The 15,635-nt window shown below is 40.9% G+C and overlaps 1 protein-coding gene and 1 pseudogene across 1 annotated transcript in view; one reads left to right on the forward strand and one right to left on the reverse strand.

Moving 5' to 3' along the window:
- The window catches only part of CACNA2D2 (calcium voltage-gated channel auxiliary subunit alpha2delta 2), a 1,696,410-nt gene that overhangs the window by 1,363,504 nt on the left and 317,271 nt on the right, over positions 1–15,635 (forward strand). The window contains exon 15 of the mRNA XM_078661304.1: positions 6,852–6,941. Within this exon, the coding sequence (XP_078517430.1) occupies positions 6,852–6,941 (90 nt within the window). The remainder of the gene's footprint in view (positions 1–6,851; positions 6,942–15,635) is intronic.
- On the reverse strand, positions 7,867–8,870 carry LOC144782572 (DDB1- and CUL4-associated factor 7 pseudogene; annotated as a pseudogene).

Here is a 15,635-nt window from a genome sequence, read left to right on the forward strand (position 1 = left end):
ACAGCTAATGGCTGTACGCTCAAATTAAGGGGTTTTCTTCAGCCTCTGGAGTTAAAAGGCTGTACGGGGGAATGAAAGAGGGCAGGGACAAAAGAGATGGGACTGGAAAGAAAAGAGCAGAAATCAGTGTGGCATGATGAGTTATTTGCCAAATTGTTAAGGCGATAACAAGGGAACATAGCAGGATAAAGGAAGGCAACTAGAGACTGTGGTGAGAGAGACATACTGAGAGTGATTGTCTTCCTGGCTGCCTCTCACCTGACATTCATCCCTTTTGAGTCCCTGTGCAGACACTTCTGAAGAGGTCTTTGCATGCCCACTGCCTGTCCCTGGTGCATCTTATGTTGGAGATGCCACCACATACTGTACATCCTTGGGACTACTTCGCCCAGAAGTCTATGAGTGCAATCCTTTCTCCACAGAGGTCTAATGAGACCGCACCTACTCAGTAACCAGACTACCGACCTCTGACAGATGTGCATGATAACTAGCCTCCAACTGAGCCCGCTATGTAGAATTCATGGGACATGAAGACATATTAGAACATTGGAATGTTGGGAGCTCCATTGAAAACAATGGAGTGTTCTGGGCTTATAATGGCTGGTATAACCCTGGAGCTCCAACATTCCAATGTTTCCTTGTTCACAGCTCTGGCTCTGAACAAAGGCTTCAAGGACCCTGAGGGGATTCCAATCCCCTCACGCTCCCCTAAGGCTTTGTTCTTTTTTGTTAGAACATTCTGCCCTCTACTGGCAGAATGTTCTAATAGCCTTATAGCCCTTCGTAGCTGGGCTATACCGGCTATTAAAGTCCCTCTCCCTTGTTAAAGGCCCTCACCTTCGGGTCGGGGCCTTTAACGCTGGAGAGGGCCTTTAATAGCCAGTATAGCCTCTACGGCGGGCTATAAGGCTATAATAGCCTACACCCAATCGACCAGTTCTACTTCGCTAATAGGGCAAAGGCAGTAAATTCACAGTTTTCTTGCTGCTCTAGCCTGGATATTCGATGGCTTGTGGCAATATGGTTGATACCTCATTGCATTGTGCTATTGATTCCAAGTTCTCTGCCACACAAGTAAATGGGTACATAGGGGCAGATCTAAAGCAATCTTTAAAAGACATGAGCCCTTTTTATTAGGTGGGCTCATTATGTATAAAAAGTAAATGCGACGGTATGCCCATTTTGCTGCCTCTCACTGTTAAAATGGTTCTGGTTGCTCATTTAGTACAGAAACCCTACAAGGAACTCCAAGACATCCAAAAATCCCCCATTTAAATTGGGTATGTAGTGCTTAAGTTTAAAGCCCTTCCCATTCTCGGAACTCTAAATATCTGGACCATTTATCTTTCCTCCATATTCCATGTTGCCAAGCCCTATTTGGAATTATTATGGTGCTGCCGTTCACACGCTCCCATGTCCATAAAATTGATAGTGTTCATGCCAAATATGCTAGGATTTCTGAATTTAAGATGGTCATCATTTGGTGAAATCGCTCCTTGATCCTCTTTCAACTTTGGCCCCCAAAAAACATAATTAAACCTTATTCTACAGTAATCCAACATTTAAATTATCTTGTCAGTGTTTGTCTCCAGTGACAAATCTGCTGAGTTTAACCCAGGTGAAAAAGGAAAGGTGCATCTTTGTATTTGCTCACTCTAGGGTTCGATTTGGTAATTTGGGAGCATGACTAACTTGGGGGTGAAATTAATCTCAGGGTGGTTAATGTCATCCTTCCCCAATCTCTCTCTCTCTCATACACTCACCCCGGTAGCAGCTGTAAACCAGCTTCAGTTGAAAGGAGAGGAGGAGAGACATCAACAGATTATGTTCAGGATGGACGGAGACATTTACTCCACTCCATTAAGTCTTAACAACTGTTTGACACTAGTCAGTCAATAGTGGGCAGCAAACCTAACGATGAGTGCTTACAAAGTCTATCTGTATTCAGCACCAACCGTGCTGATTAAAGGATATGCACAAATGTTCTCTGCAGTGGAGAAGATTTGCAGTTGCCGGTGCAGGAAGCAGGAAACAATACAACTTGCCCTGTTTCATAGTAGTCAATGAAAAGAGAGGGATAGATCTATATTCTCAGTCTGTTATGTCAAGGATTGTAGAAAAAAACCTCAAAGAGAGCAAATGGAGCTTTTTTCTGAAGAAGAGTCATGTGAGTTCAAAAAATTATACCAGAATCCCCAGTTCTTCATTTAGGTGGATGTGTAAAAATCCTTTGTCATGTGTTCTCATACTGCCTTGGAGCAGCCGTTGCGGGCTCTACCAGCCATTAAAGGCCAGCCTTCTGTTGGGAGTGGGTCTTTGGAGTGGGCCTTTAATATATCCTTATAACCTGCCGTAGAGGGCTATACCGGCTTTTAAAGGCCCTCTCCAGCGTTAAACAAGGGAGAGGGACTTTAATAGCCGGTATAGCCCAGCTAAGAAGGGCTATAAGGCTATTAGAACATTCTGCCACTATAGGGCAGAATGTTCTAACAAAAAAGAACAATGCCTTATGGGAGCGTGAGGGGATTGGAATCCCCCCAGGCTCCCTGAAGCCTTTGTTCACAGCCAGAGCTGTGAACAAAGAAACATTGTAATGTTGGAGCTCCAGGCTTATACCAGCCATTATAAGCCCGGAGCACTCCATCGTTTTCAATAGAGCACCCAACATTCCCATGTTCTAATGGCCGATTGAGACTGCTACGGAGGGCTCTAAGGCTATTAGAGCATTCTACCCCTAGAAGGCAACATTTTCTAAAACAAGGCCTCATGGAGCCAGAGGTGGTTGAAATCCCCTTGGGCTTCGTGGAATGTTGATGCCCCAGGTTTCTTCCGGCCATTAGAAGCCCGGAGCACTCCACTGTTTTCAATGGAGCTCCCAACATTCCAATGTTCTAAATACTATTTGTTCCAGATGAAAACCAAATCTTTCTGAGGTGCTTGTATGTTGTAGTCCAACAATTCATAGGGCTAATGTAACAGCTCAAAAGACATCTTATTTAACACAAGTTTTGTTTAACAGGCTTTGTAAAATCCTACAGGTTCAGAGAGTGTGTGTGTGTGCTTGTGGGTCCATAGCTTTAGACTGCTTTCCCAGTGGGAAGTAGGACTCATTAACTGAAGAAACAAATGAAGGGCCCAAGAGAGCTGATTCTTTGTTACATTATAAAACATACAAAGGGAGATTACAGCCCTGTTTCTGTAGGCACCAACGAGTTTTAAGGGTCTGTCAAGTGCACACATCGGAAGTATGAACATGACAAGGATCAGTAAAATCCTATCAACCATTTGCTTTTATACCGAGATCTTGTGATAGCCTTCCTACGACTCGTAGGACCTTCACATTTGCAGCTGACAACTTAAGTTCTCCACTGACCAAGTCCTTGGTTTAAATGATGGAAGAAAGAGGGTGGATAATTCTTTCCTCCTATAAAGTCCAGAGAAGATGCCTTCCATGAAGAACTTTCATGTTGAGAATGGCTACCACCGGCTCTGTACACGTGGTAACCAATTAATACTTTGAGGTGGCACGTGCAGCTCCAAAACCGTAATGCATGTCCTGGTGAGCCACAATACTATAATAAAATACACTTATAAAGTGCATCGTTCACCTAACGGGTATCTTGGTGCTGTCGTATACCGGTAAGGAAACCAAAATACACAGGATCAACCTGCTTCTCCTACAGCTTCCTAGGCCCAAGACCACATTAGTCCTTTCTTGGAAAGAGCCATGTATTTACGTTTTTCCAATCCTGGTGGTGCATGCTTATTTTGCACCTGCTTGTCTAGAAACTTGCAAAAGATTGCAGTGTGACAATTGTTACTGATGTTATTCATTTTGTGCCTGCAGTACTATTTATTAAATGTAAGCACATAGAGTTAGAGTGAGTGCACTATCTAGTTTGCCAGGAGAATTTTGAAAAGGTGTTTCAAAATACTAGCAGCTTAAGGATCAGATTTGAGGTTCTTTATAGGAGTTAATTTCAATTTATTGGGATTTAGCAGCAGTAGCGGTTGGTGGTGGGAGTAGATACCGGGCGGTGACGCGGGGAAGGGGAGTGGCAGGGTGGGGAGGTAGTAATCTGTGGATTACGGAGGATTAACAGGTAAATAAACATATAAATAAATAAAGCAAATTCCGTTGCGTGCACTGCATTGCATTTGGGGCTGCAGTGCGCGCAACAAAATGTGTTTTATTTATTTATATGTTTACTTGCATATAATCCTATGTAATCAATAGAGACCTACCACCTCCCACCCTGCCCCTCCCCTTCCCCCTCCCCACGTCACCGCCCGGCAGCTACTCCCACAACCGACCGCTACTGCTTAGCAGTGGTGAGTGTTTCTCTCACTTTCTGGGGTGTCCAAATTGCTTTTTCTACTGCTGGGGTAACCAATGTGTTGCACTTTATACATAATGGCAGCCATCTTAAAAAGTAACTTCTACCTTTAATGAAGAACAGTTCTTTCTGAAAGCTCTTATAGTGTCTGAATTTGTTGCACCCTTGATAAGGCAAGCTGCTATATCGAGAATGATTTTGAGGGCTGTCACAGTGCACTTTGGAAGGCCGATGTCTTGTGGAAGTACATGAGGATTTAGGCCTACACTGCTGTTCTGAAGTCAGTATTAGAGATGTATACATTTAGTTTTCTTAGTTGGAATTAGGCAAGCTTTCAAAGTTAGGTAACAAAGTAAGATTTTGTTTGATAATCAAACCTAACGATTTAGCAGAGGGGTTCTATTTTGGAGTGATATTGATGTGAGAGCTGAAGAACCCAGCTTTTGACAGGAGGGGATGTTTCCATGGAGGAGAGGAGCCGCTATTCAGATTTACTGGATTTAGTTTCAGGGAGAAGGAATGTATCTAATTTGTCAGTTTTTGAGGAAAGGTTTCACTATAGTAAATTCAGATGGATAAGATGATTTAACATAGAGTGAAGTGCCACCAGCATATTGAATTCTTCAGCCTTTCATGGGATAGGTATGATTGCGGCTCTTAGACCGCTCAACACCTTTTTTCTGACTGTTTCTAATTCACTCAGATCTCACTACCTGTTGCAGGTGTTCACCTGATGTATTTAATGCCTTTCTATCCAGAGTTCATAACTTGCCCCTTCGTACAATTTCCGGTCTTATTCAGATCTTCCGGTATCTTCCATATTGCAACGCTCTCATGTTCACTATAGTCCCTTGAATGTTATTGAGTTACTGGATGGCAGTGATAATAAGGAAGTTCGGTCTCTAGGAGCTGATTTTACATAGATTTAGGCTATGCTGATGTCAAACATTAACCTCTTTCAATTTGAATTTAAAGGCATGGAAAGAAAGAATTTGGCATGCATTGTAGAGGGTGTGACATGTTAGTTGTAGCCCACAAAACTCATGGGTCAAAAAAAGAGTTAACAAAATTGGGAAGTTAAACAAAATAAATAGGACAGAAATATAGTGTTGGAAATGGTAAGCAACACAGCCAGGTAAGTAAAATAGGAGTTGGTGACAGGGTTAAGTTACAAACGAAAACAAGCAGCTGCAAAGCCAATAGGACTCTCTTTTGAAAGGCGTTGATGACCTTTTCGTTGATCAGCTGCAGTATAAAGTGAAAAAAATGCTTTTAGCCAATGCTATAAAAAAGATAATAGCTGTGGCAGCATGATAAAATTCGTGCACAAGCATCATCGTGCTTGCAAGCATACGTCATGTTGCAGTGGCGTCCATTTTGTCTTTTTTTAATTTACCATTCCAAAATGGTAGATGTCAATCTTGGAGTGGTAAACATAAAAAGATCAATCCAAAAGCACATTGTGGCAAAATAAGCAGTCCCGTAGCAAGTTGCAGCTGTTGGGCTTCCTCAATAGGATTGTTCCAGGGAGGAGCAGAGAGCATTAGAGGAGGGGCCAATGGAAGCAGCTGAACGCTGCCCCGCATGAGTTGGGGCAATAGGGAGGGGCAGGGGAGCAACAAAGGAGAGTTTTGGGGGAATTAAAAAAAAAATAAAATCTAAGTAGAACGTGGAGGGGATGTAGCACGCAAGGCAGAGAGCAACAAAACACACCCACCTTCCATAGAGATGAAAACCCACTTAATATAAAGTAAACAGATGAGATTTTTAAGAAAGCCAACCAAAGATACGCAGTGGGCTGACCAAAAACCAACATAAGTCACCATTAGGTGAGATCTTGGCCAAGAATGAATAAAAGGAGGGATTGCAGAGTCTTCCTTAGAAAAGAAGGGCAGGCCATAGATACCCTTCAAAATAACAGGATTAAAGCAATGTTATTAACTAATGACAAGGGTAACTCGTCATGGAGTGCCCATTCATTTCAATGGAAATTAGAGTAGAAGCCTGGGAGTGCCTTAGCATCCAAGTGGTTAAATGTTTATGCAAAATAATTAAAAACATAGAGAAAAAATTAATCATCCAAGGTAGGTCCCCTAACATTTGTCTCAAAGTTATGGGTTGCCCTAAAAGGCTAGTTTCCTCTCCCTCATTTTTTAAGTGGCCTCTCAATTAGCAATATTAGAAGAATGCTTCTAAAAAAGTGTACCGTATTCACCATAAAACAGTCTTTGTGCTGTGATTGCATTTGTTTCAAGGAGGAGACATTCCAATGTTCAATGTTCACCTAATGAGATGTTCCGCCTTATGTTAGAATCATATGACATTGGTGCTCTAAGTCTTTGCCCCGATATCATAATGGAAATCATTTGTACATGCTGTCTTTAATCAGGAGTAGGCTGCTGATAGACATGGTGTAGAGATGGGATATTGTGTTGATGCCGAAAGGTCAAATAAGGCAGCAAAGAAGTGGTATGTGCAACTGTCTGATTGTGGTTTCTTTCTATTTTCTTCCAGGAGTACCTGGATGTTTTGGGGCGTCCGATGGTCCTGGCGGGCAACCAAGCAAAACAGGTTCAGTGGACCAACGTGTATCAGGATGCCCTGGTAAGGCTGAATCAGATGGTGGCATATTATAATTTTTCCTCCTAAGTCGACCATTCACTTCATTTATATGTTTAAGAAGGAGACATTTATCAAGGGTAGGAGCCTTTGCTATCATCTGGGGAAGGGTCATGTCTTTTCACGCATTTTATCCTTACTAGATTCAGACAACCTTTTTCTTCAATCGAATCTAAAATAGAATCTCATCCTATGGTGTGTTGAGGCAGGCCTTCATATATTCAGACATGAGGATGTTGTTCCACAACCTCTTAATAATCTCTACTCTTTGCCCTCTCCTCTTTTTACCTTTCTTCTTTGTTCTGACCTATTTTTTTCCCTGACACCTTTCTCCTTTTTGCTTCTTTTCTTCACCTCTTTTTATTTTAAATAAAACATTTTAATTGAGATTTCAGACTAAATATAAGTTCCTATGTGACATAGAGAAGGTCCAAGTGTCATTCGATCAGCTGAGTCTTGTAGTCAGCCCACAGAATCTTTTGGTGGAGCAAGGTGATGAGAAATACTGGCCCTTAAAATCTCAGGGCCCAACTCACAAAGGTAAACTGTGACGGAAGTCTAACTTTACAACTTTCGGTATTCACAAAGAGCATTTATGAGTAGTAAAGTTAGACTTTTGTCTCAGTTAACTCAAGTTTCAGTCTTAAGTTTAACGGAGACCAATTGTCCTGGTCTCAGTTGAACTTAAGAGCGACACTTAAGCTTAACTGAGACAAAAGTCTAACTTTACAGCTCGTAAATGGCCTTTGTGAATACCGAAAGACGTAAAGTTAGACTTTCGTCTCAGCTTACCTTTGTGAATCAGGCCTCCTGTTCTGTTGTTGGTCATAGGGGAAATGATTAAGGATCTGAGTGCAGAGGATCGAGAGAATAATTGTATTCACTAGTTCAGCTGCCAGGTTCACTCATGTCACACACTCAAAATCTCCAAACAGTTGTTGTAGCAGATGACTATCCAATCAGGCTGGGTAGAGGCCAACTGCACATTGTTAACTTCTCCTTCTGCAGTATAGGGCCTTCAATATCATGTGGCATCTGTTGGATTTCCCATAGGAGAGCCTGGTGATCATCTGCAGCAGTACAGATGTGACAGGAAGAATGTGGAGCCCAGGCAATCCCGTTGACGCATGGTCTGTGGCAGCCGCGGCCCGTACAGGGAGTTGCGGTTGGGCGAAAGGCGGGGCGGGGCAGGGTGGGGGATGCTAAAAACCGGAGTATGGATAGTTGGAGGTAAGTAAACAATTTAATTAATAAAACTAATTTCGTAGCGCGCCCCGCATCGCATTTTGCACGCTGCATCGCATTTTGCAATGCAGGGCGCGCTACGAAATTCGTTTTATTAATTACATTGTTTACTTACCTCCAACTATCCATACTCCGGTTTTTAGCATCCCCCACCCTGCCCCTCCCCCGCCCCGCCTTTCGCCCCACCGCAACTCCCTCCACGGGCCGCGGCTGCGTGGTTCTAGCAAACGTAGTGCACGGCTCTCTACCATCCAAAACCACCACTTCTATTCCATCCATGGCCATTGTACCAATATAGTTTGGATCCTGTTTATTCCAACAAAGGCGCAGCAATGGGTGGTGCTGAGGATCTTCATATATAATAGGACTATGTTCTAAGTGTTGAAGGTCAAACATGCTCCCATAGTCAGCTGTACCAACAAATGCAGGCATATCACGTCCACCTCCTGCACGGCTGAAGGCATACCCCTCATACACTGCTTTATCATGGGCGATAAGCTGGATCTTAACATGACCAGATGCCAGGTTTGCTCTCTCCAAGACCTGTCCAGTCTCAAGCCCCCAGATAGCACAGGTTGTGTCAATCCTAGATGTGCCAAGGAGATTTCGGTCCATTTCATTTCCTTCCCTCCTTCTCGCTCTCTTTTCTTTTTCCCTTTTCTTGTGCATTTCACACTCCTTTCGCTCTTCCCTTCTTTCTTTCTAGATTCACCTTTTCTCTTTCACACAACAACTTCCTTCTTAGTGACATCACATCATCGTATCTATGGCTTATTGGTAAATTAAAGTCAACATTGGACAATAGAATGCAACCACAGCTATGCACAGCAGCAACAAGCGCTGGATCTTTCTGTGTTGGGGCAGCTTTAATTGCTGCTCTATATGCTCTGTGTGTTTTATGTGAAGGGAGTGTGTGTGTGTGTGTGCGCAATATATTGTGAGTATGGGTAGGCTCTGGATGTGTGTGTTAAGATCATGTGCTTATTAGGAATATGCTTGTTTTTGTGTGTGTCCTATGTGGGTGTTAGTTATATATGTTTGGCAGTGCCTATTTAGGAATACATCTCTAACCATATGTGTGATGGTTTGAAAATTGTTTCTTGCTCTGAATCCTGCAAATGTGTGCCTCAACCTATATACCTGGTTGTGGATAAGGAATTAGCATCTAGGTGTGTGTGTGTGTGTTTTCATGTGTCTGGCTGTGTGTGCTGTTAAGATTATCATTCTGCCGCATGTGTCATGTGTACAGTTGTGCTTGTCTTAAAATTGTGAGATGTGAAAGGCGGCAGAGTGACTAAGGCAAGAGGAGTCTACATACAAAAAGGTGAGGGTCTGGCTAAACATAAGTGCAAGGGTAATCAGTAGATACAGGTAAGAGAAGGATTGGTGCAAACACGGTAAAGGAATTCTTGTACCTACATTTGAAAGGGTGTACATAAAGTTTCCTAGAGGTGAGTGGGGAAGTACTTGTACACAGATGAGGTAGGTCTATGTAAATAAATGAGGTGCACATAGGGGAGGGCTGGAAGGTGCAAACAGGCAACAGAGTGATTGGTGCTTACAGGTAAGTAGGGCCTACATACACACAGGAAATAATTTTTAAATACCTGCTTATCAAAGGTTCAGAGGCGAGTGGAAGCCAGGCCCATGGAAATGAGAGTGAGGTGACATGCACACAGAATAGATGGGGCTGTGCGAGAAGAGATGGTAGACTTCATACAATAAATGTGTCCAATTTAAGTTTGAGTAGCTTGCTGTAGCTCTGTGCATAGTGATGACAGGGTCTGTGTGCACACAGGTGAGAGCAATTAAATTACACAAGTGAGAGATAGGTGCAAATCGGTAAGGGAACTTCTATTTGCACACCGGTGATTGATATCAGGTGAATGCAAGTGACATGAGTAGTTTTACATAGGTAATAGGGGCAGGGAGCACACTAATGAGAGGGGGCAAGGCGCACACGTGTGAGATGTATGTAAGTGCATACAGATGAGAAAATGGCCTCGAGGTACTCTCGCAAAATGGGTGCAGTATATGTATTGAGATGATATAAGGCTTAGTAACTGCAGGTGCCAGCAGAGGTTTCTGGGCGCACACAGTATAATTTGCACCCTCGCCATTCACTGCTAATTACCTCACATATTACATTCTATGCTAACATCACTGCAACATTTTAGATGACATCATTGATTACAACACTGTGCATGGAGAGAGCACAAGTATAGGAATTATAGCAGCTCCCCAGCAACATTAAAATAAAAAAAGAAGGTCTTCTGGGTCATTACATCAATAACCCAGGAGAACTTACCATATTTTTTCTAAAGCACTTCTAGCTGCAGCTCTGTGCTCTTCAGCAGCAGTGCAAGGCCCTCTGTTGGTTGTTTTTATGATTACATTTTGTGGGCTGAAAAATGTTTAGAGGCAGACTCAGAGACATGTTGATTTAAAAAAAAACTGTATTACACATTTTTTTTCAACAATCAAATTCAAATTTAAATTCAAAATGTCTTTATTTCGATTCATTTAGAACCATAAAAGATACATATAAAATCACTTTCCAATAATCCAAATACCATTGATAAAAAATGCAAATATTATGCATCGCAATGAGGGCTTATAGAGTCAAATATAAAGGCTGGAACCTACCCCCCACTATAGCTGTTAAAACCATATAATATACCGTACATATCTAAAATGCAGGCATTAGTGTTCATAAAAACATTTGTTTCTAATCCAATGACCTTGTTCCGTTATTTACACTTCCTCATGGAATACCTTTAGGACTTCATGGTGCTACAATTTTCATCAATACAGGTTTAAATCACAGTTCCGTTATTCCACAATTCAATCGAAGTGGGCATATGTTAGCTTTAAGCCGCTATGTGCAAAATCGTAAAGTGCTGTGTGCAAGGTCAAAAAGTGCGTATGCAATTTTGTTCAGATTATACCTTTGTTTACCATATCATCCGCTATCAAAGCTTTAGCCCAGCTTAGGTTCTCATTAGACTTACATTAAATAAGTACCTGCTCATGCTAAAAACAATTGGTTGCAATGTATCAGTTTTCAGAATTCTCTCTGCCTCTTTGCAGAACCTGGTATTCAAGTTTTTGCAAATGGGTATAATCCATTTCTTCCTAGGTTTATCATACAATGGGCAGAAAAATAGTACATGCAAATCATTTTCTTTGGCTTCACTTTGGCATAACACACACAATTCATTATTTTTGCTTCCACGATTACTACTCCATCTAGATTTATTAGCATTTGTTTGTAGCACATCATATCTAAACTTTATATATAAAGATTTAGCTAATTGTGGGCGCACCTCATCCACGAATGGCTCAAAATTTGGTACATCTTTAAAAAGAAGGAACTTAGTTGTTAGTGTCCCTGTAGTAGAACTATGTAACACACTATTTTGGATATAAGCCCAAAAAGTTGATTTTAGCATTTTCTTTGACAGTGATACCAGCTGGGTTGGATCTTCCCAAAAATGGGGTAGGCCCAACTTCATGAACCAAGAAGAAACATGCTTGAGCCATAGAATATCCCAGCTCGGGTCATTCTTCAATATCTCCTATAGGCCTTCTATATGATGTTTCAATTCTGTGGTTGTCCAAAGTCTTAACCAGAACAAGAGAGGTCTTAATAGGGGAAACAGCCTGAACAACAAATTCTTAACAACGAGTGTATTAAACCACAAATCCTTAACCACGACCTTTACCCGAATCACGACCTCATTAACCACTACTGTACACAAACAAACGACCACCTGAACCACGACTTACTAAACCAGAGGAAAGTGTCAAAATGTAAATAATTAATCTTAAATGCAAGTGCAATTATAATAAAATAATTTGGAACAGGATGTTGATTTATCGATATTTTTATTAATTTAGTATTCATTTGTACATTTCCTGATTTTAACTACAATGTAGAAATATTGATTTGTTTTAATTTGGCGTGTTAGGCCAGTAGATGGCAGTGTTGGTTTGTTTTACAGTGATGTGATTAAGATCAGTGCTCAATGTGACTGTTATCTTTGGTTGTAAAAGTTGAAATAGTTACAAAACGGTGGATGGACGTCTTTTCTTTTTTATTTAAGTGAATTATTTTTACAAAAAAGAAATATGTACTGCAATCCATTTTTTTTAATAGATTTTCTAAGAGACCTTTTTGTAAAATGGCCGTTGGAGTTATTAAAATTTCTATTCCCATGTTGCTCCAAACAATACATGTTTTCTGTTGCTCCTAATAAAACATTTACCCACCGTTTCTTTATTAACTATGATTATATAGCGTTCCCTGGATCTGATGTTTAATGACTTAAACCAGTTTATAAACGCTCCTGACGTAACATAACTGTTACATTTATCTCCGTGTTTCAAACATGCGTTTTTTTAACTACCACTTAAACAACGAATGCCTAAATCACAAGGCTCAACCACTACCAAAGGCAAACCACTACGTTCTGTACAACGAATCACTAAACCAATTTTCATATTTTCATATTACCGGAATCTACCACTACTAGTGGTAGATTCCGGTAATATGAAAATATATGAAAATATTTTCATATTTTCATATTACCGGAATCTACCACTACTAGTAGTAGATTCCGGTAATATGAAAATTTGAAAATTGGTTTAGTGATTCGTTGTACAGAACGTAGTGGTTTGCCTTTGGTAGTGGTTGAGCCTTGTGATTTAGGCATTCGTTGTTTAAGTGGTAGTTGTTTAGTAATACAACCCTTAATAGAGCAGAATGATCAGTGCGTTTGACATTCAGATCCATAATAATCCGAATTAGGGGTGTTCGTATTGCAAGACTTCATATTTTTCTAAAGAATTTATTTGCTCTCAATTAAAAAATATTTTTGCAATAGGGCCCCCATATTTCAGCCCCATAAAGAGAGGCAGATTGTACTTTATGTCCAAGGCCGGAGAAACCGCTTTCGAAATACTGCTTCCATGTTTTTTAGTTATCGGTACTGTGTTTTGGAGCAGAATTATCTTATTTTCTTCCAACTGTGGCTTCCAACACATTTTTGTGTCTAAGGTTATACCCAAGTAAGTAACACTCTGCACATACTCTAATTTCTCATTGTTTAGAACTAAGTTCTTTTTAAACAATCTATGCGGGTTTATCGACATATACTTGGTTTTGCTGGAATTTATTTCAAGGCCTTTAATAGTACAATATGTATAAAAACGGTCCATTAAGCATTGTAGTCCTTTGGGGGTCTGCAATATTAATATGGTGTCATCAGCAAATAATAATGGTGGCACCAAATCTCCCCACAACTTAGGGGCATCATTCGCACAGCAATACAAGAACTCAGGGATATCGTTTACATATAAAGAAAATAAAATGTGTGCCAGTACACACCCCTGGCACAACCTCCTCTTACAGGGATTTGTTTGGTAAGTTCTACCGTGGGCCCCATCTCACTTTTGCGAAATTGTCCTCGTGTAGTCTCACTATTTGCATGAGCAATTTGCTGGGTACCCCTTGGCATTTTAATGAATCCCAGAGTAAGGTCTGAGGTATCGAGGCGAATGCTGCTTTCAGGTCTACGAAAGCAATGTACAAGTGGCCCTTTATTAAATGCATATATTTCCAGCAAAGGCATATAAATCTGAAAACCTGATCGATTGTGCTGGTTTTAATTCTGAATCCTGCCTGGAATTTTGAAAGCAATTTTTTTTCTTCTATCTAGTCATTTAATCTGTTTAAACTATGCCTGGCATAAGTCTTTTGTAAAATATCTATTAAACTGACTGGGCGATAGTTTACGGGGTCATAACGGTTACCCTTTTTAAAAATCGTCACAATTTCTGCCCCTTTCCATGACTTGGTTATTGACGTTCCCAAGGCTATTGGGTTGCATAAACTATTATTATATGTACCCCAGACATCAATATCATGCTTTAACAGGTCTCCTGGTATTTTATCAGGGCCAGGAGCCTTCCCTGGTTTTACTGCATCAATTGCCATAGTAGTTTACTCCAAGCTAAAATGTATGTTGGCAGTCTTTTGGTTTAATGCTAAGTCATCAATAGTATAGGACTGATTGGTTTCAGCAGCAGCATAAAGACTTGTAAAGTGTTCAACCCAGGAATTAGCATCAAGGAAAAGATCCTTAGTGCCTCTACCTGACCTATTCGCTTTTGCTATTAATCTCCAAAAGCCTAGCTGGTCCTTAGTTTTCGCAACACTTATTGAATCTGCCCAGATCTCATCATCCCAATTTTTTTTTCTACTAGTTCTTTTATACCTAGTCCTATTCTCCCTTATGTAAGTTACATTATTGTTTTTTATTGCCACTATTAGTTCAGCCTTTGCTTCACGGCACTCCTTGTTATACCAGGGATTAGTTCCTTTTTTCCCATCTTGCTTCCCTCCGTTGCCTTCCTTCGGTATATTACTCACCAACGGAGTTAGTGCATCTATGAGAGCATTGTGTAACTCTAACATTGAAATTGGACCTGGTAGTTTATCAATATAGGGCACGATGGTCTCCGCAAAGGTCTTATAAATATATTCCAAACAGTGTTTGTTCCCTAGAATATATGGCCATTTAAGGGCTTGACTGTTGTTACTTACTATGGTATCATCCATGGGAGTATTGTTTTCCTCGCTACACAAGGTGGTAGAGCGAAATAACTGCACTGATAATGTCAATTGTAAGGGTCTGTGGTCACTCTCAGTTCTAGGCTCTATTTTTAGATCAAGGGCAATTGACCAGAACTCTACCGATACCATTATATAATCTATGTTACTCTTAGAGTTGCCTCTACAAAATGTATTAGCGCTCGGTCTATCCGAGGGTAGGTGGCCATTACAAGCTCTTAGTCCATATCCTGTAGTTAATTTCATAATTTGTGCCACCGCCGGAGTACATGGCACTATCTTATCACTTTCTATCCATAGGGATATTATTTGCTGCATCTTCATCCTCGAAAAGGTTATCAAAGCCCACCACTGGTTCCAACCTACAGTTCAAGTCCCCACCAACAATTACCCATGCCTTCGCCTCTAGCTTATTTAGAAAGGAATCAAGTTGTTCTCTCACTAGTGATTCCTTTGTTGCTGGGCTTGGTCTATTATAGATATTGATTAGATATATTTTATTCCATCCCTAGCAGTTATTTTAATTCCAATCATATCATGCGATGGTACACATATTTGGGTTAAATCAACTTCAAGGCTGATCCTTACCCAAATAACTAGGCCACCAGATGGCCTGCCTCTAGCCAACGGGAAGGCATCAACATTGAATGTCTTGTATCCTATTCTATGTGGAGTTTCTAGTGCCCAGGTCTCTTGGAGGAGACAAATATCGCTCTGCTCTATAATCCCTTGCCATTCCCTATTTCTGAGATTCCTATTAAGGCCTGCTATGTTATGTGAAATAAGCTGTATTTCCCACC

Source organism: Lissotriton helveticus, chromosome 9, assembly GCF_964261635.1.
Source record: "Lissotriton helveticus chromosome 9, aLisHel1.1, whole genome shotgun sequence".
NCBI classification, from domain to species: Eukaryota; Metazoa; Chordata; class Amphibia; order Caudata; family Salamandridae; genus Lissotriton; species Lissotriton helveticus.